At 39.6% G+C, this 21496-nt stretch overlaps 1 protein-coding gene across 1 annotated transcript; it reads right to left on the reverse strand.

Annotated features, from left to right (window-relative positions):
- Positions 1-1101: 1101 nt before the first annotated feature.
- Positions 1102-20733, reverse strand: PGM2 (phosphoglucomutase 2). Its single transcript, XM_065699219.1, has 14 exons — positions 20621-20733; positions 15514-15681; positions 14582-14688; positions 14129-14213; positions 12812-12895; positions 11147-11340; positions 9988-10177; positions 9195-9292; positions 6567-6747; positions 6353-6446; positions 5459-5588; positions 2973-3162; positions 2195-2328; positions 1102-1491 (listed from the first exon to the last, which is right to left on the reverse strand). Exons 1-14 carry the CDS (start codon positions 20690-20692, stop codon positions 1389-1391), a joined length of 1830 nt encoding a protein of 609 aa, XP_065555291.1. The 5' UTR covers positions 20693-20733; the 3' UTR covers positions 1102-1388.
- Positions 20734-21496: the final 763 nt, after the last annotated feature.

The following is a 21496-nucleotide window of genomic DNA, read 5'->3' on the forward strand; positions in this document are numbered from 1 at the left end:
TGGTTTAGTACAAAAGAAATGAAAACAGAAAAGTTGAGGGTCTGAACAAGCACTTTCTGCACAAACTAATAGCCAATCTTTTTAGCTTTTTACTCAAAAAGACTAGGACTTTATTAACAGCATACTCTTTCTTCAGTATCCTTGTTATTTAATTTTGTATGCCGCACAGATGGAGCTTGATATGAATGATGCAGACACTGCCTTTGACTCTGCATAGCCAGGAAAAACTGACATGACAGCCACAGAATGCAGGGACTACTCCTTTCCTTGTGCCCTCCAGTGAGTACACTAAAGTCTGAAAGGTGAAAGTAGGCATCCAGTGCTTCTTTACCATCAGCTAGCAAGGTAAGTTAGTATTTACTGTGGACGGAACAGCAAGTTTGTTATTTTATGAATAATTTGCTAAATTTGATATACGCTTGGTCTGGCAATTAGTCATTATCCATGGAATAGCAAAAATAGTTCTGGCAAAGAGATTTTTTTACCCAAGAAATACTGGGGCTGTTAGACCTACACTGATACCTAAAACAAGTATTGAAAATGCAGGAAACCCTTGTATTAAAGTCAACTGGTAACCTCCAAATAACCCTCTTGGGCTGTGCAAGTGCAGACAACAGCATGCAACAAAATGGAAGCTTCTGCTCTAAATCAGACATGCGGAGTTCTGCACTAAGTCATGGTAGCATACAGTGTGACAGGCTCTGAGGCTGCAGTATGCGCTGAACTAACTATGCTCAGTTCAGCAAAGCAACAGAAAGGTGTTGTATGTAAATACATTATCTTAATATGTTCATGGTACTGAAAGGCAGTTTAGTACACTTAGTATCTCTAACTTGGGATAAGATTTATAGTCCCATAGCAAACAGATCTTCAGCAAATTCACTACGAGTTTCTTGTTCATTTGGACCTAAATCTCCAAGAAAGATCACTATTTCTGAAGCATCTCTCCCAAGTTTGTCAAAGTCTCACCACAGGTTTTCAGTGCTTCTTGTTAACAGAATTTGCTCTGCAAATCTAAACCTAGATAATTGGATAGTGTGATCAGATTACTCACACAGAAAAGAAATATAAGTCCCCACAAAACAGACTGCATTTCAGAAATCAGGATATTACTTATTTAATTAAAACAAGTTTTGATTGAAATACATTTGCAACTTTTAGTTCATAAGGCTTGTAGTTCAACTGATTGGGATTTTTTGGTCCTTCAAAGGTAAAGGTACTTTCCTTCCAAAATAAAATACTAGATCCAAGAGTACCCAGAATAACTCTTAATAAAAGCAGAAGTCTTTTTAGCTGAGTTCTCAGATGTTTGGTCCTAAAAATCCTTACTTCTTAAATAATGCACTTCTAATGCTGCAGAAGCCAATTAAGGCAGTATTTTTGCTATTTTACTCAGTCTTTCGTTGAAGATTATTTTTTTCTGGTTGAAAGAAGTGTTTTTCAAGAGCATTGACCAATTCATCTAGTTCCTTCTTCAGCTGCTCAACGTCACTGAGAAAACAAAATCCACACAAATACAGAAACACAGTGTCACAGCAGAGAAACAAACCCCCATATTTTCAGTCTGAGGAATTTTTAAGTCTGTTGCATTGTTTTAGACAAACATTTGCTATTGATACTAATATGTACACTTGATTTCTTATGGTAATGCACTGATGCTCACTTCCAACTGATGCACATGCATAAAGGCACTTAAGACTATGGAGAAATATAAAACTACAACATAATCTAAAAAAGGACAGCCAGTTTGAGTTCAGATCTTTTTTTACTAAACGTATGTGATTCGAAATGTAACTTTTATGCTTGCAATAGTATCTGCAGATGAATTTTCATCTGTGAAACAGCATTATTTTCATTATAGAAGTTAACAATTGCCTATCTTTAAGACTATATGATTTCCAAGGCTATCACTCAAGGATATAATTACTAACCACAGAAGGGTTTAAAATATATTAGGACACTTTACGTATAGTTATATAAGTTTTCACTGAATGCAAAACCAAGTTCAAAGGAATTTCAGTAACAAGAATGCGTCAACAAATTTTGTACAATTGAAGCTTTATGCAAATACATTTGCTAAATTAATGACTATACTAATATTATGTGATCATGGAGAGCCCTTTCTCCACCAAAACAATACCAAAAGCCACACAGCCCCTATTACACAGAATTGACTTCTGTTGACTGACCATACCTGTTTCCAGGAGGGGCACAAAGTTCCGAATAGTATTTGATCTTTGGTTCTGTCCCACTGGTTCTCATTGTGGCTACTCCTCCATTAGCAAAAGTGAAAGTTATCATCTGGCTACTTTTACTAGTGGGAAGTATCTAGAAATAGTAAGAATAATTGCTTTAGAAGCTTGGAAAGTGACTATAAATAATGAATTCACGACAAAACCCATGACTTGATGTTGTATAATACAGCTAAAGGATCATGTAAAGTTAAGCTTTGTTCTGTTTTCATCATTATGGTCTTGAACCCACAACAGGCAAATGACAGCCTTACCATCAACCTAGAACCTGGTAGCAGTACAATGCTGCTAGGTAGCTCATTTCAAATCTAGTCAACATTTTTACTGCAGGTAGAAATTGCTCTGTGATGGCATTTTCCAGGAGGAAAAGAAGCATAAAATGTGCAAAACTAAAGAACCCAAAGCCACATCTCAGTAGACAGTTTAACTGAAGAAAATAAAGCAAGACTGCTGTAGCAAGACAGCAAGATTCTCCCAACCTCCCTTGACAGTCTGTCATCTTGGAGACAAAAAAATACCACAAAACCAGACAAAAAAACCGTCCCTCCCTCCACCCTAACCTTCATTTCCTCTCACCAGGGCAAAGCAATCATCCCCAATCTAACTCATTTTAAGACTCAGGATGTCACATAAGGTTTAGAGTGTTTCTCCTTAGAAGTTTTTATCTATGTGTATATACATACTTCTATGATTTATATATAATTAAAAATACATACTTACAGCCTTTTGATCTGGCTGACTGCTGTCATACCCAGTAGTTAGATCCCTTATTCCAGAAACTTTAAATCTACCACAAGATTTTGGGTATGTGTTTTTTCCATCAAAATTTCTAAGATTGTCAAAAAGCTGTTGAATAACTTTTGGATCATGGCAGATGAAATATGAAGCTTTGGTAATATGGAAGCCATATCTGTGAAGACACAAGATGAAGGAATGGAAGAAACAGTGTTCATAGAGTTGTACATCATACACATTATACAACTTTCTATAAAGCAAGAGTCTCTTCTCATGGTTACCCAACTGTAGCATCAGTTCCCCCACTTTCAATCTTAAAAAGGCCTTGACAGCTTAATTGTCCTAATTTTCATACTTCAAAGAAACTTCTGTGCAGACACCTTTTCCTTTCAATTATTATAAATTAGAAAAAAAAAAAAAAAAAGTCATTACTGCCTTGGAAAGATAAAATCACCATAGGAGAACACTACATCTAAATAGCTTCTTTGACTGGACTTCAGTTGACCTTTTCTGAGTAAAACAAATTCCAGACTGTTTTCTCTAGTCACACTTCAGAAGCTGCTCTCTTGTAAAAATGTCTCTACTTAACCAAATTGTTCTGAACATTGTTTTTGTACCTTATCTGTTTGCTGCCAGGTAATATGATGCAGAATCAGCATCAAACACAAATGACCTGCTCATACTGACTTTTCAAAACAGCACACTGTTGAAAGGCATACATGCCTGGACTGGTTTTCTAAGTGACCTAAAGATCAACACTTCATCTGTTTACAAGATGCCAGGAAATGTCTGAAGGACAGAATCTTTCATTTAATACTAGGATGTTCCTGTTAGAAACCTGAAAGATTCCTTAAATGGGGTCATGTTTATAGCAAAATGGACAGTCTGTAGTTGGTAAATCAGTCTTGAGAATCCAGCAAGGGAATTAACAAAACCCGTCCTATAACTTAAAGAAGTGATGAGCCTGCTAGGACTGTGTCCTTTCCGTGACCTGCATTTTCTTCTTTGAGATCTCCTTTCTATAACTCCAAAATATAGAGCAGTTTCTTCTGCTTCAGCAGCAACTCACAAGACAAATCTGACAAATATGAAGTAGCAAGGAGCAGAAAACTGCAACATTATACTACCCACAAATGAAAATCAAACACACACAAAACAAAGCCTCCCCCAAACAAAACAAGAATCCCCCCTCCAGTTCTAGTTATCAAACATCAATTTAATGAGGAAGATTTGTATCTTTCCCTATATCTTTAGCATTTCCAAAAAGAGTGACTGTGCACAGTGACATCTTACTCTGAGGTGCATCTAAAGACTGCTTTTATGCTAAATATGCTCTGACTTTGAGAATCGTCTCCAGTGGCTATGTACAGAGCAACACAGCTAAGTTCCACTCAGGTAAATCTTCTGAGGGCAACCTGGAGCAGGTGTTTATTGAATGAGTATTTTAAAAAAAGAGAAAGTAAAAAATAGGCGCGGGCCAGGGAAGGATAATCCTTTGAAAATACACTTCCAGCTACTACTAGTTAAGAGGATTCTAACTTCAGATCCTATATGTGCAGCTCTAGGCATGAATTCCTCCTCCATGCACTTATACTACTGCTTCTTGAACCCACCTACACTTCTGCCATGTACAATAGTTGATAAATCCCACAACTTATTTCTGTAGACCTTTGAACCCATGAGAGAGAACAAAAGAAAAGTAGTGCCCCAGATTAAAACCTCTCAGAGGGATACCCAGCTGTATATAGCCAATAGTTATGGCCAGTCACAGCACTTCGGAGCAATCAGCTAAAATTCCAGTATTCAGGAGCAGAAAGAACAACCAGCCACCAATGTATACTATTAATAATAATATAAAAACCCACCAAAAAACCCAAACCAAAACCAAGAAACATACACACACAAAATAAAACAAAAAACTGTAATAATATAAAAAGCCTAACCTTAGAGCCAACTAGAATTAATTTAATCACAAGTTGCCCTGCAAGCAGGACAGAGCAAGCTGGCTTCTATGTGTGTCATAAATATGCCAGAGCTGCTTAGACCCATTCTGCCATCAACATTTTTGTGTATCTGGCACATTTAAGCAGCAAGAGGCACTATGTTTTCTACCACATAGCAATACTGCTGGCCAAAACCCAGGCCAATCTTCTGTAAAAGGATGCAAGAGCAGAACTTCCCAGAAGTGAAAAGCCTTTCAGATAAGCAAACATAAATACCTCAAAAATCTCATTAACTAATAGGGAATTAGTAAGGTAATGTTATTAGTTTTAAAATGGCTTAAAATGACACAAAATGAAGTCATGAATGTATTCATGCTCATAAGGCAGGACTGCTTTCTAGATTGGTACTATAGTACAATAACCCAATTTTTATTTTTTCATATACTATAGGTTGCCATTGAGTCCCTATTTACCACAGTATGTGGAATGGCGAAAATCTGAAAATTAAACAATTCTAATTGAACTCACTCATCATAGACAGCTTTCAGCTGCTGAGACAAAGACAAATTTCTGGTAGCCAAAAAGCTAGCCATCTCCGCCGTTATCACAGCAGCGCTGACACCATCTTTGTCCAGAACAGCAGGACAGCACATATACCCTAAACAAAGAAAATTATAGAGTTAAATATAGAGTCAAACCAAGAGTGGAAAAAATTTATCTTCTAATCAGTGTTAATTTTGATAAGCAAGATATTTAATGGAATTTCATGATTTTTATCTTATCAGTGCCAGATGCTCCTGAATGCTTTTGGAGCTCTCATGAAAGAGAAATGCCACACTGCAAGTAAAATGCAAGTAGACCACTTGGTCTCAAATGTGATTGCCCTTACATACTAACATATGGTAACACTGATAATTATCTGATAAATCAGTCATATTTTCTCTGGTTTTCAGGTACTGAGATACTCAAGAAATAGCTTTATAGCTCTACAATTTCATTTGCATGAATTCACACCTTTTATTCATGGCTTTCCAGTTTACAAGTACAACTTGGAGGAGTTTTTACTTTAGTTTATTCTCATTTAAGCCTAGCTTCAAACTGTCAGGTAAATATACTCGAAGTCTGAAAAATGTGTTTTGTTTGGGTTTTCTTACATAGCTTGTGCAGAATTTGCAGCCCAAGTCTACATAACTATGCTACTGAAGATACATACATCTAGCCCACATCGTCATACTCAGTACTATACAGAGACAAAAAGGATTAAAACTAGTAATATTAATCAGACAAATGTATGATTATCATTTACTCACTGGAAATACACCCATTGTGTTGAGGACACCTTTACACTGCCATTTTTTGCAGTAGTACTACTTTACAAGTACTATTTTACAAGATACCAGAACATAACATTTTGTTTCTTACCTATAGCTTCCTCAAATGCAAAAAGAACAGCTTTTCCCTGGTCCATGAGCTGTTTGGCACGGTTGCCCATCCACTTGAAACCTGTCAGGGTTTCCTATGGCAGTAAAGAGAAAACAAAAAGGCATTAAAAGTAAAAACAAAGTTTGACAAAGATATGACACTATGTAGGAAAGGAAATAAAAGAACATGGAATAATGTGTTAACTGTTGCTTACCTCAAAGTGAAAACCTTCCTTCAGTGCAATTGCTCTCAGGATTTTGGAAGAAACAGTACTGGATAACATGTAGACATCTTTAATGGCACAGGTATCCCTGTTGTTATTTTTCCAGCAGGTGAAGATCCACCAGCCTAGAAGAGCTCCCAGCTCATTTCCAGAAAACACTTTCCATTCGCCACTGAAGGGGAAAAAGAATAGAAAGCATATGGATTCAAAGGATGACTCTGGAGGTGGGGGGAAAAAATCTATTGGTTCTTCCATACACAAATAGTAACAAATAAACCACTGCATGTGAATTCCAAGTTACAGTAACAAGATATATTGTGTTCATTATGAACAAACAAAAAAATTCCTCCTCCCAAAATTCTGGTTACTCCTCCATCATACGTACCAGCTTTTGAGTTTATCCAAAGATGAAACGATGATATATCCATCAGGTTTTAAGTAAAACAAAAAATATGCAGCAAAAAAATTATAAAATTGGTAAGACAAAGCACAGCGACATGAAAACAGAATTCTCAAGCAATCAATATTTTTAGTTGAATCAGTGACAAATACTTCTTATTTAATCATAAACACATCAATTTGTCATTGATAAGATTGGAAAAAATCTCAAATGGGTGAAAAATATTAACATTGACATGTTGCTAGAAACAAGAAAAACTGGAAGTAAAAGGGAAGGACAGCTGTCAAAATTGCCCAAAAATTCCCAGTCACAAAAGGGGACAAAGACACTGCCAAACTGACAAAAACAAAGACCTACAGAAACAGTACCTGTTGTGAAAGAGGAGCAGACTCAGTCTCCTGCATTTATTGATGCCAACAGGCACAAAGCATTGCACAGCGACAACTTAGTGTAAGAGCGCTGAGAGAGTGTGCTCTAGCAGGAGTTTCTGTCAAAGAAGAAGTATACAGATACTGTAGAAGCCTATATTAATATTCAATTAGTGTATGAACAGCTACAGCAGGAATCTGAGGACATGGGACTGACAGGAGACAACTAAGACTGGCTAAACAGTTAGCAAAGAGGTAGCAGAGTGAGAGCACTGTGCTCTAAATGTCAATACATAAACTAGCACCCCCTCTTCAGGTGTCAGATAGCTCTATGTTTTTAGACAAAAAGCATGAATAATTTTGCATTCCTGCTTTAACCCATCATAACCAGCACAAACTGAAGCTTTTTATGCCTTTTCCTCAATGCTAAATTGCTAACTGAGGCTGGCAGAGGTCAAAAACATTAAACCACAAAAAATTCCAGCTAACACTGCCCAAGATGCAGCAGAGACTAGCAATTAGCCCTTCTTCTAAAGGCAGAGAAGCCTACTTAGTTCATGCTGTGAGGCTAATGAGTTGAAAAAAAGCTCTCCAAAACCCCAAAGAAAGCACTACCACTTTGAAGCTGCTACAAGACCAAAAGAGATTATCTTGTGAGCAAAACTGACATTTGCACTGCCTCCTTTTACTGGGTTTTGGAATCTGTGTAACTGGCACAGGTTCAAATATTTCCATCATCCACAATCACTGAGGTGAGCAGGCACCCATCTCATCCCTTGGCCACCCAGAACTGTTGTCATGACTTTATATCTCTTTTCTGGCTCTCATGCACAGGGAACTCATTTACACTACTTCTGCTCCAGGCCCAGCAGATTTTTGTTCTGCTCCTCTCTGAGCTGAAAATCTTGGAAGTTTCCATTTATTAGACCTACGGTTTCCAACTGCTCAGATTAGTTTCTGCTTTACCAAGGAAAAGAGAAACACCACTATTTGTAGATATGATACCAAGTGCATACTTCAGCTTATTTTCATTCATCAAATTAACCACAAAACAGAAATCCAAACAATTGTAGAAGCAGAAGATATTGGGAGATGGGGATGGCAATATTAGGTCAAGAACTACAGGTTACACATTCCATTCATCTGAAAAAATTATGAAAATCCCTTGTTTGAGCAAGTTTACCCTCTGTGATCCCATTCTTTGACAGAATATACATAGACAAGCAATGCATGCCTTTAAGGACATTGGTCCTTAAAGGCAAGGGTAGTGTACTCATTTGGCACTGAGAAGTGCCAAACACTGATAAAGCTTAAGGTGAAATGCAGTACATAACATCGTGTATAAAAGTGGACAACTGAGCAAAAGGGGCCCAAATCACCTACTAATTAGTAAAATGTTTGGTCTAACAGCATTTAGGAAAGAAGGAACTCGCATAAATAACAGGGATGTTCCCTATTTTATAAAGGTTCTCCTGAATATTCAAGTTATTATTTAATAAACACAGTATGAATGAATATTTATCAGTCTTATGAGAAAAATATGTAACTGAAACCCCACCTTTGGTAATGTCTAGCACAATCACAGCAATTCACATGCTTCTGTGCATGCCTCAATTACAGCATAACAATTATTCAATATTTATTTGTACAGTGTCTAATATTAACCATTATTTCATTTACTGCCCCCCACTGTGGTCTGCTTCATACAGTTCTCTCACATTTCTATGAGGTTTTAGTCCAAAAACAACTACTGTGACTATTCTATCTTCCTTTGCAACACAGGTAACGAGAATCCCCCAAATGAGCCTAGCCTTTAAGTTAAAAATGTAAATGGTTTCTTTATTACCATACCTCTCTTGTTTCTCTGCCACTGCAAGTCGATCAGCATCAGGATCATTTGCTAAAATGATTTTTGCCCCATCTTTTTCAGCCAAAGCAAAAGACAATGTCTGCAAAAGTGGTAAGCAAGCGTTAATACTCCCAGATAATTATTTCTACTTTCTTTATAGGTTTTAAATTATTTTCCCAATTTATTTAATCTCAAAAACCAAAATCATCATCCGTCTCTACAAAAAATAAACTCTGAGCCTGGCAGCAGTAGAGCACAGTCAGGGTATTTAACTTCAGGTACATCATTCCACTTCTACAGCTGGAGCCAAGCGTTGTTTCAATTCAACCAGATCCTTTAATAACAAAGTGTAGCAGAAATACTTGCAGCAGGATTTCTAACCACCTGTGAGAACTTCTGCTGCCACTGGTGTTGTGTCATAAAAGTTTAGTCTTTGTATTTCAGATGTAAACTGTAAAAGCTTTCCAAAACCAACTCTGAAGAGTTTTTTTGTGATTATTTTATTTTTTAAAAGGAATTGTATCCCTTCATTCTCTGTGCAGATGCTGCCCATTTTGATACAGCACAGGACAAAGTAGTTTAAAGTTACAGCTGACGACTACCTGACTGGTTCAAAAGAGTTACTAATTTCAATTAAAGGATTCCAGCCAACTGGTCACTAAACGCAAGGCTATGAAAACAGGAACAAAATAGTCCTTCCATGAATATCTATAGCCATGACTTCTGGAAGAAAGGGAACACTGCTTGAAAGACATTGCAACTCTTTAAAAAAAAAAAAAAAAGGTATTTATTTACCAGAACACCTTTGCCTTCTTCTGGATTTGGATACTTCACTGTGGGAAATTCTGGATCAGGATCCTTCTGCTCCGGAACAGCAAAAGGAGGGGTAAGGTCAAATGCCTTGAAGGCCAGCTGCACAAATTTATGACCTACGCCATGTACAGAAGTATGAACAAATTTCAGGTTTGTTTCCTTGTTTATATTCCTGAAATGAAACAGATTTATAGTAAACTCAGATATGGAAGAATATTATACACAAAATTCACTATGTTCGGAGACAGATGACTCAGTATTCTGTCTCTCAAAGTTATAAATTAAAGGAGGTCAAGTTTTAAAGGCAATGGCATGAAAATTGGTTTAGCCTCATTTTTCAGCAATAAGTCATTCTTGATATCTAATATCCTGGTATGTGAAAATCTCTGGGATAAGTTATATTGTACACTCTATACTCAACTGACCAATAAGACTTTTCATCTCCATCTCTGGCATGCAAACTCATAAGGAGACATTTAACTCCTATTCTGAAAAAGCAGCATAATTTTTCTCATATTCCTAACTTTCTAGTAATTCTTACTTTGTTTTTAGCAGTTGTAAGAATATGGTCACTGATGGTTAAAATTTTGGTAAATAAGCAGATCTAACAGGTTGCAGGTTATCTAATCCATAAACGAATTCTGCATGTTAATCACAAAAAGAAACAACCATTTGACTTTGTGGAGGATGTGACAGGAAAAGGCTTGTGCAAGGTGCCCAAGGCCACCAGGAGCACATGCAAAGCTAGAATGACAGAGCAAGACCTCCTGCCACAACTGGCCTAACAGCCTAGTTCACCGTCTGTCTTAAAAGCCCATTTTAAGGTTGCTGGACCATTACTGTCGGCTCAAGCCCAGCTGCACAAGACAGCCACAGACTTGCTGTGGCGTTTGGTTGATGCCTGGCCATGTGAATACAAGGAGATGATATAATCAGAAACTAATTGCTCGCTTTGCTGAGTTTGACTTCTGTCAGACCAGCTTTATGAAATGGCTTACTACATCATCTCACAGCCGCCAGTGCTATGAGGCAAGGAAAGAATGTCAGGATCACAGCTGCCCTGACTTCCGTCAATTTGGACTGCCTCACTGAAGCACTAGATGGAAAATCCAGTATTCTTAATAGAGTTAACACCAGTTACCTGTGAAAGCACTGTTTCTGTATGTCTTTGAAATACTCCTTATTGACCATGGCATATGGATCATGAAGTAGCAGGCTGCTGTCAATCAGTTTGTCATCCCAAGCCTGAGGCCATGGCTCTTGGTTCTCCTCAATAGCCTGAGAAATTCCTTTGTCATGAGGAGAAATGATCTGAGCACCATTTTCCCAGTAAACCTAAATAATAAATAGGGTATTTGGTCATTGACATTGTAGGATAATTTGGTAATTTTTTTGTTGTCTAAGGTGCACTTTATTTGGTAGAGTATTGCAGTAAATTAGGCTTAAGTATAGCCAGAATATTCCCCTCTTCATATTCTCGGTGTTCCCTCTCACATCCCATTTTTGTTCTATAAAAAAAGCCGCTTAATTTTATCAGAAGATATCAAAATCCAAAATGAAACACAAAACAAGACCCAGCTCATTTACTGAGAAGACTCAAGTATCAACCTGTCTGCTTGCCTTGGGATTGATAACTTGCCCAGGTTATGCCATATACTTTCTCCCAGATTTTGATGTATTAATCATTATATACAGAAGAATTCTTAAGAATAGAAAGTGTACAAAAGTAAAGAATTAAGGAGTGTCCTGGGTTCAGCTGCATGGTTCCAAGTTACCGGCTGTGCTTAAACCACGACAAGGAGAAAGGCACAAAAACTTTGCAGCTGTGTACAGCAGCAGTGTTGCCACAACAGCAAGCACAAATACAACTAAGCGTCAGAACCTTCAGCCCTCATAGTCTTTTGCTTTTTGTTGACTGTTTACACATCCAGAAGAGATGTACTTATTATGTTTTACTTTTTGACAGTTGTTTGCACACTTCCTCCTACTGATGGTTTACAGAACACGAGTTTAAAGGGAGATACCTAACAGCATCTGGGCCATGCACATACATAGCCCAAATAAAAAAGCATTAAGAAAAAATTAAGTTGATTAAAAAAGCATTTGATAAAACACCCAAAGAAGCTATCATGATCAATACATGAAATATTGACAAAAAAATCATTTTTTAAAAGACACAAAGTTCTGGAAGGAGGGACAGCAAGAAATCATCCTTGCTAATGCTTTGTTTTTCTATTAAGAAGACAAAAAAGATCTCCCAAATGCAATTTTTTTAAATTTTGGAAATAGTCTGTATATGACCAGTCAAACTATGGGGTGAGTGGCAGAGAGGCAACTCAGACATGGTTTTTTCAGTGGAAAGCAGGTTTCTGTTATAGAAAAAAAAAGTGACAGTAATAACCGTGTCACTTAGCAAAAGAAAAATGTACAAGAAATCAATGGAATTTATTCAAAACATTTTGTGCAAGCAACTTATCATGTTCCAAGTATTTTTAGTTCTCTGGGTTTGTCAAATGAAAGAGATACTGTTAAATCATGAATTGGAGAAATTATTAGCACTTTTGAAAAGAGGTCAGTTAATATTTTAAAGTGTTCCAAAGTTTGTTCACCTTCCTGGTTTTTAGAGCTAAGATTTTAATTATTAGTAAAACATACTACTAGCTTTAAATACATACATCTAGAAGAGATCAAACAGTCAACTAATTTGGTCTATACCATGATAGAAACTATACATAATACTACTTGTGTCTCTACATGGAAAAAAAAATGTTTGAAATAAACCAGAAAATAGATCATACAGGAATACCTTGTAACCATTATCTTGTTTTGGATTATGGGAAGCGGTAACCATAATTCCAGCACAAAGGTTCAGATGAGTTACTGTGTATGGCTGTAACAAGAGAAAGTTATCTGAACTGAAATATGCAAAATACTGTATTATTTATTCTCATCCATATGCAATACTTCCATACTGCTGAGTGAAGAGAAAGCCAACGTGTGATTCCTACAGACTGACTCTCTAAAGCAGATGCTAAGTAGAACTTGCTCCACCAGCCCCTATGTGGCACAACTTTAGCCCTTGCTTTTTGATGTGCATCTTCCCATTTGCATATTCTCAGTGTTGTTTCAGACATTTTGTGGATCTTTAGAGTAGTGTTTTTATAGAAGGAAACCGAGTGCATGTGTTGCCTACTGTAGAATGTAAATTCTGTTGGGATAATGACAGAAGTTTGTATAGAGTGTAGAATTACAGCTGAAGCAGTCGCATGCATGCTGTATTTTGAGAGCAGTCCATGGAGCAATTACTCCATCGTGGTTGAGAGGAGAACTGTTCTGGAGAGAGCTCTTATAAATTAATCCAAAACAGATGGAGCAACTTAAAAATAAAGCATTATTTGTGACAACAGGTCCAGTTCAAGTCCTGTCTCTTTAACAGCAAATACAATCAACTGCGGTTCTTGCAACAATGCTTTCAGCTGAAGCATGAAGAATCTGACCCTAAATCTACCAAAATTTGTATCAGTACAGGACTGCTGCATACAAAGCCTTCATCCTGCTGTGTTCTCTTTGCAGCACCTGCTGGGCGTAACTGGTAATAAATAGGAGACACTTCCTTTAGTGCAAAGGTAGAGTTTATTGCTCTAGAGGACTGACACCTAGTGATGCGATGGCGAAAATGCGGACGCATTCAACAACCCTCCCGGCATCACATCACTGCACTCCAACAACCTGTAGTGGCTATTTAAAAAGGCTACTTTGGATTCAATACCCCCCCCCCCCCCCCCCACAAATGACAATACAAATAAAGAACCAACCAAACTGAAATGTGCGTACATGTTTCAGACTTCAGACTCCGCAGCAATCTAGAAATAATGTCTTTTACAAGAAACCTGCCTGAAAGCAGGAATGAACAGAAACACATCCCAGTGTCACTGACATTCCAATAAGCTTCTTCCTGCTGTTGCTGTGGATATTGTAAACTAAATACAGCTAAATAAACGTAAGACTAACTTCAGAGAGATCTTAAAAAGTAAAGTGGTATGTCTGGGTTTTTTAAATGTAAGTAATGCAAGATACCTGACAGAACTTTTGGTATATAAAAAGATATATTAGGGGAACCTACCACAAAAGGAGTTGGTATTATATCTGAGAAGAGATAAACTGGAACTCCTTGGCTGATGAAGGTATTAGCAGCAAGTCTTGCAAACCTGAAGAAGTAAAGATGCCAGGGAAATAGATTCATTTTCTCACCAACTGGTTTCCTAGAATTCACAGCTTCTCACACCACCCCCCCAGTAAAAAAAACAAACAACCCACAACAACCAAAAGGAACCCAAAACAAACAACCCCCTACATAAATAACTATTATACAGACCCAATTTAAAACGTGTTGCCTCACTATTCCCAACAGACAAAGCATAACTCTAAGAACGGCTTTGGCATTAACAGAACATAAAAGCACTATAAATCCCTCACCTTAATTCACTCTCCAGAAAGTGAAATACTGTTGAAGCAGATATCAAGTCATAATGGATCACACAAGGCATCTACAAAATACTTAAAAGCTAAAAGGTACCTTTTGCTACTCCCTCCGCTGGAAAGATGAGCCCGAGCATCAAAGCCAATCACAACTCCTCTTTTTTTCAGGTCACTGAAATTCTTCTCAAGGTATCTGCAAAATCCCTGGAGACAATAACAAATCCACCTCATCAACCCAATCTGAACACTTAATTTATCACTGCATTAAGATGATTGCTAAGATGTTAATATCTTAAAAACGTGAGCACGCATAACATCTCACTGAACTCGATTGGGATTCGGTTTGTCTGGGATCAAGAAACACCAAGAGATATCAAAAATCTTCAAATCAATATAGTGAAGCTGGACAGCATTTAAGTCCAGAACCAACTCCAGAAACAAATGATGTGATTAGCTGTTATAGATCTCAGATAAGGAAGAGGACAACTGGCCAGTATTTCAGTTTTTCAGCTCAAATCCATCAGTTTTAAACTGAACCTCACCCTTAATAATGACACATGTTTAGGACATGATACACCACCACTCTGGGCTGCAGTAATTTACAGTTTCGAGATTTTTTTAAGCTATCTTCAAGCAGATCTACTTCAGGACTTGCATACATACATACAGCTTCTCTGCATTTATGTAACTTTATACATCCAACATACACAAAGCTTAGCCAAATGCTGGCTACCTTTGGGGTTATCTGTAGTCCATCAGGACTAACTGATCCACTTGAGCTTAACTGTACCTGTGTATAAATTCAATTGCAAATCAAATATGGAAAATAACTTCTTCTAATGGTTTAAAGCTTATCCCTACTTGTTTTCAGAGATCAGCACTTACTTAGCTACTAATTAACATTTAAAAAAAATGGAGGAATAGTAAAAAACTTGAACTTTGATATAATACCCATTTGCTTGTCCTAAATGAGGCTCTCCCATTTGTATATACAACCAGTTAAGTGAGATAAAGTGCTTAACACAGTACCTGGGTTGTCTGGATAATAGTCAAGTCATTCATGTGGGAAATCCCTGCTCCCATGGCAGCTCTGAGCCCGGCTGTGCCAAACTCCATCCGCGAGCCAAAGTATTTCTGCAGCTCTCCAGCATTTTCTTCAGCAAGCAGTTGCTTCACTATTGCAGAAGTTTTGGGATTCTGTAGATACAAAATTCAGATATTCCAGAAAAGATTTGCTTTGGTTGTTTTTAACACCCTTAAGCTTCTTAACAGAACTGACTTTCTTTCCCACTCTTTGGACTGGGTTATTTCAGTATCAAAGCATCACACACCATTTCAAGAACACCAGAACTCCTACTACATCTTCCTAATTTGAAGTCAGTACAATCTCAAGTATTACTTATTTTAGATTTAGCTCCTGAAGTGCCTTGACAGCAGAATATATATCACATTCTGGGAACTGAAAAGATTTCCAAGATGTCTATTTTAATATTTTCTGGTTTTAAAACCAAAACAAAATCAAACAAAAAAAGCACATTTATAGTTCAGAGAAGTGTCATCACAACAGAAGAACTACTCTAAACACATAAGAAAGTAAGTTAAGTTGAAGATTAAGAAATATTTGGTAGTTCCAAAGCACTAATGTAGAGTTTAAAAAATAAAATCATCACCTTGCCCGAAGACTGGCTAATGCCAGGGGAACTAAAGCAGACATGTCAGAAGATGATAATTTGCAATATATTTGTGAGTAATGCTTGTAAAAATAAGCACAACTCTCGGGATCAAAGCTCAGCAACTGCAGCTGAATTCTTAAACGGAATGACTGCGCAGAGTGGCAAGGGAAAGGCCACATCAGACTGCTTGCAAAGAGTGAGGAGTTCCCAAGTGTCACAGTTTTTCTTGATATATTGCTTGTTTCAACTCTTTATCATTATCAACTCTCTGTTTCCAAACTTAGGAATTAGTAAAGTCCTGTAATACCTACGCTGCAACAACTCAATCTCAGTAACATGGGATCTTTGAAGTTTAGTGTTTGATCTTTGAAAACTGATGAGCCAAGAGGACAGATGGCACACTCCAGGCACTAGGCAACAGGGTTATGTGGAGAGGCAGCATCCTCTGCAAGTTACTCACCACATGTTTGCACACACTTTACACTGGAGTACAAAGACTACCATTTCCAAACAGACTCAAGCTTTCATTTCAAATGAAGGTCACAGACTATACTATCTATTGGGTGATCCAGGTATACATACAGTGCAAACAAAACAAAAGAAAGAAGTATTTTCTTCAGCTCCAGGAAATGCTGCAGAACACGCACAGCAGTAGGCATGTGAGTTAGCCTGCACACAAAGGTGTAAGCACTATGCACACCAAACTGAAACCAGGGTGCCCTGATTACTGACCTGTGCACCTGCTGCTGGACAAACACCATAGTTTAAATAAATTCTCAAAAGCTAAAGAGCCTTTGGTGCTAATGAGAAAACTGTGTAATGCAGAATAAGTGAAATAATTTTAAAAGGCAGTTTCCTAGATGCAATAAGCAATGAGGTACTCCATAATTACTGATTTCCAGTTTAAGAACTACCAGTCCAGGAACATGATAGCTGATACTTCCTTGTAGGAGGCTCAACATAATTCTGTGTTATTATAGAGTAATTATATTCTATAATAATGAATATAATTCTATGTTATTGCAGAATAATATAGGTCAGTGCAACTATTCTGAGTTTAGGTTGTTTAAAAGTTGACCTGAACTTTTTGCTGCAGTATCAGGCCCGTTTCTTGTAGGTGAAGCCTGAATGACACCTTTTGCGTCAGGCTTTGTACACTGCCTGGTCACCTTTTTTCCCCTCTGTGTGAGCGTTCTGCACAAGAGTTGCCTCTTACCATTGAAACAGGCATCTCTTTAGGTAGATGCTGCACGCATTTGTACAGATGGACAAAGCAGAAGCTGTAATGCCAGTATAGAAGGGCAGCTGCACACAAGGACATCCTATAGCTCTCTCCAGGGAAATCTTTGTTACTGTTGTTAGGGGGATTACCCAGGTTTGGTATTGACTGTGAAGCTACAGGGATCCTCCAGTGTTTTACATCTGGTTAAATGATGGCACTTACCCAGGTGGCTGCCTAAGTCTCAGAGTTTAGGTCCACATCATTTGCTACAGAAAACTTCACTGCACTGATTTAGTTGTTTGGGTTGTTCCCTGCTGCTCCCGCCTCCAACAAAAAGTAATGGTAAAAGCCAGGCCTTCTGTTTAACAGAGCAGAGGGATTTTTCCAGAATTACTGTTACAATTGTTTATGGCTAAATTCTTCCAAGAATCTGCATTTTCTTTATTTACTGTAGGGACAACTGTTCCCATTTTGTTGTATTTAAAATTGAAACAAATGTTTCAGTATGTTACACTATAGTGTGAATGTTACAATACAGATAAGGAAAAAAAACCATTTTAAGCAGAAAAAAGAAGCCAGACCCAAATCTCCACAGCATCTCCACTAAAGAAGGACCCAATTGTATCTGAAGGATGAAGTGCTGTGTTTTAACTTCCTTGCTGGTTCTCTCAGGTTCCACTTTTTCTACTCTCAAACAAAACTGGAAGCAAATATGATAATACGGATTCCTATGAATACAGGGGCAGGTGATTTAATACAGGTTAATTTCCAGCAGTGCTTAAACACCCCCTGGGAACACCTGAGTTACTTACTTCAATCTACACTGCGGGAGGATTCCAGAGAGGTTTCATCGGTGCGGGAGGCCCCACAAGGTTTCAGAGTAGGGGGACAGCCACTCACTACACAGGAGTTACTTTGGACAGAAGCAGAAGCTACCTCTTATCCATACTTTTGTGGCCGATACGAGAACAAATGAAAAACATGACACCACCGCAATGAACACAGGGACGAAAACAGCCCCGTAACAAGCTCAGTAATTGCCATCCAGGTACAAACTTCCTGTTAAGTCAGCAGGACTGTCTTTAGCTGTAAAGGCTGGCTCTTGCAAACTATTATTTTGTAAGAAGCGCACAGTGTATCGTCATTAAATATTAACTTGGCTCCACACATTAAAAAGGAACCTTTTTTTTTTTTAAGTGTCAGAGTAAATGGCCAAGGGTTGTATTGGATTCTTCTTACGAACATGTAGGAGTGCCTGAAAGATGAAAATACCTCATCAGTTTTGAGCAATCAGCAGTGGGTATTGCATACTGGTCAATTATTACTGAGTCAAAGGCACAGCTGTTACAAAGAGCTAATCTTTCAAAAGTAGAGAGGCTATAAGGGGTGCTGCAAGAGGTTTCCAGAGGGTTTCACAAAATAACCAGAGTAACCAGCTGAAAATGAAATGGTCACACAGAAGAAGGAGAGGTGGGCCAACACAAACCTCATGAAGTTTAACCAAGCAAAGTGCAAGGTCCTGTACCTGGGTTGGAGCAATCCCAGGTACAGCTACAGGTTGGGCAGAGAAGAGATTCAGAGCAGCCCTGCGGAGAAGGACTTGGAGGTGTTGGTTGATGAGAAACTGACTCTTCATCATGGACTCTAGTGATAGGACAAGGGGTAATGGGTTCAAACTTAAACAGGAAAGATTTGGGTGAGATATAAGGAAGAAATTCTTTATTGTGAGAGTGCTGAGGCACTGGAACAGGCTGCCCAAAGCAGCTGCGTATGTTCCATTCCTGGCAGTGTTCAAGGCCAGGTTGGATGGGGCTTTGAGCAACCTGGTCTAGTGGAAAGTGTCCCTGCCCATGGCAGGGGGCTTGGAACTATATGATCATAAGGTCCTTCCCAACCCAAACTGTTCTATGATTCTATGAAGTTATGGAAATAAGAGACCCTTTAAAACCGGTCTGTTTTCTCAAAATCAATTATACTGGAAAAAAACCCAGATGACGACAATAAGCGTATTGCCACTAGATGTGATACACCAGCAGTTCTGAAAGAAGGGCTGGTTTGGCAGGGCATTATCATTAATAAAACCAGAGCTGGCTAACTGAGCAGTTAACCACTCGAATGATCCTTAATAAAGAACCACAGCGAACTTGAGGTACTTCTAATGATGCCCTTTAGAACCTGGAAAGAGTACTAAAAACACAAAAGAATTATTCTGTTTTCATTGATAATCTTGGAATAAGCAGAAGAGCCTGTCCCAAATAAGCCTCTGCACTGCACAAAACCCAAAGCGCACTGTATGGTGCTGAGCTCAGGGCAGACATTGAAGGGAGCAAAGGGGGATATGGCCTGTATGCCCCAATACACCCAAACGAACATATTTCATGTATAAGGACAAAAAGCTAGAAACCCGATATTCTGAATACAGGCCTACATCCAAATGCGAACTGCAGCAGCAAGCAACTACATTAGCATTATCCAGAGCACCGCAATGGCAAGATGGTTCTTTCAACATCTAGAATATAGAAAAATACTGCTGCGCATAGTGCTGTCAAGACCAACACTTAAGACAAAGTCCTACAATGTTTAAGCACCTTAACACGATGGGAAATAACGCATGCTAAAGTGCTCCCGGACAGTGGCAGAAAAAGGGAGAAGAACCATGACACAGGACAACACTGAAGATTCCGGAGTTATCTTACAAAGAGTGAGGCCCACTAAGCACTGGGCAACACCCCCAGAAAGAAGAGGATGGATTCTGCACTTAGCCAGTGGCTTTGAAGCAAGGCCGCCTGTCTTCTGGAAACGATATTACAGTCAACAAAACCGCGGAGGCACCTGGAGGTTTTCAACACCGGGAGACAGACAGCACAGCGGAGTGTTCTTCCCTGCAGTAAGCCGAGCCTACCAACCGTCCCTGCACCAGAAGTGGCCAGGAACAATACAGGCCCTTTTAAATAGAGCCCAGTACAGCGCCGGCACTTACCAGACCAGCTGGATGGGTCCCCAGACTGAGGTGCCGCCAGAACTGACCCGGCACCAGCGGCGGGAGGGCGGGGGAGGGGGCGCACCCCGTTCGCCCGAGGGCTTCGGGAGCAGAGCGGAAAGAGCCGGCCCCGGGCGCTGACACAGCCTGAAAGCCGCGGCTCGCCCCGCGCCTCCCGGCGCTTGTCGCGCCTGGGCCCGCCCCGCCGAGTCCCAGCGCCACCGCAGCCCCCTGCGCCCCGCAGGGCTCCCTCCGCCTCACCTTATCCCAGCGCAGCCACTGCTCGGCCGCGCGGCGCAGCGCCCCGTCCCCCGCGGAGCCCCGCGCTGCCATGCTGCGCCGCCGCGCCACCGCCCCGCTCCTGCCCGCTTCCGGAGCGCCACCGCTCCGCTCCGCCCGCCGGGGCCGCGCCGGGCAGCGACACCTCCGCCCCGCCCGCCTGCCCCGGCCCCGCCGGGGTCGGGGTCGGGAGCAGAGCCGTGGCCACGGTCGGGGTAACGGCAGAAGCGGGAGGAATAGAACCGCTGGTCTGCACGGAGCGAGCTGCTGCCCCCTGCTCGACATGGGTGACGGGACAGAGCGAACGCTGCCGGGCTTTGAGAGTGTAACTTTTCATGGCTAGGGCTCCTTGGATTCCTTTCTAAGGTCAATGTAAACCAGGGATGACCTCAGAAGAACCCTAATCTGGGATAAAGACTGCAAGCGAAACACAGACATAGTCACCTACTTAGCTTTAAGCATCAGATGCGCATGTGGCATCTTTATTTACTCTTTACTGCCTGTACTGTGATAGTATGGAAAATACAAGACCTAAGAAGTTTTCAGCTGTGTCTGCTTGACATGCTAACAACAGTGTAGCCAATCCTTCCCATGATAAAAATATGAACAAAGTGCATTCACCTGGAGGTAAAGAGAGAAACAGCCTGGAAAAATTCAGTTTCCAGCTTTCCTTCTCGGTTGCTCTGTCCTGTATGTCCCAGGACAAGCCGGAATTCTGCACAAGCAAGCAGTGTGAAGGGGGGTACGTATCAGTGAATTGACCTGTAGCTGGGATTTTCTTAGTGTTTAGTCTCAAACTTCAGAACATGATATGACTTCTGTTTCTCCTTCAGTTGCCAACCGTCCAACTACAGGACG

The sequence above is a fragment of the Lathamus discolor genome, chromosome 1, assembly GCF_037157495.1.
Source record: "Lathamus discolor isolate bLatDis1 chromosome 1, bLatDis1.hap1, whole genome shotgun sequence".
Taxonomy (NCBI): domain Eukaryota; kingdom Metazoa; phylum Chordata; class Aves; order Psittaciformes; family Psittacidae; genus Lathamus; species Lathamus discolor.

Coding starts and splice junctions, on each gene's coding strand:
- PGM2 (XM_065699219.1), bottom strand. CDS start 20,692: ATGGCAGCGCGGGGCTCCGCGGGGGACGGGGCGCTGCGCCGCGCGGCC. Junction 14,689..15,513: donor CTATTATCCAGACAACCCAG/GTACTGTGTTAA, acceptor TATTGTCTCCAG/GGATTTTGCAGATACCTTGA. Junction 3,163..5,458: donor CTGAAAGCTGTCTATGATGA/GTGAGTTCAATT, acceptor GTGTCTTCACAG/ATATGGCTTCCATATTACCA.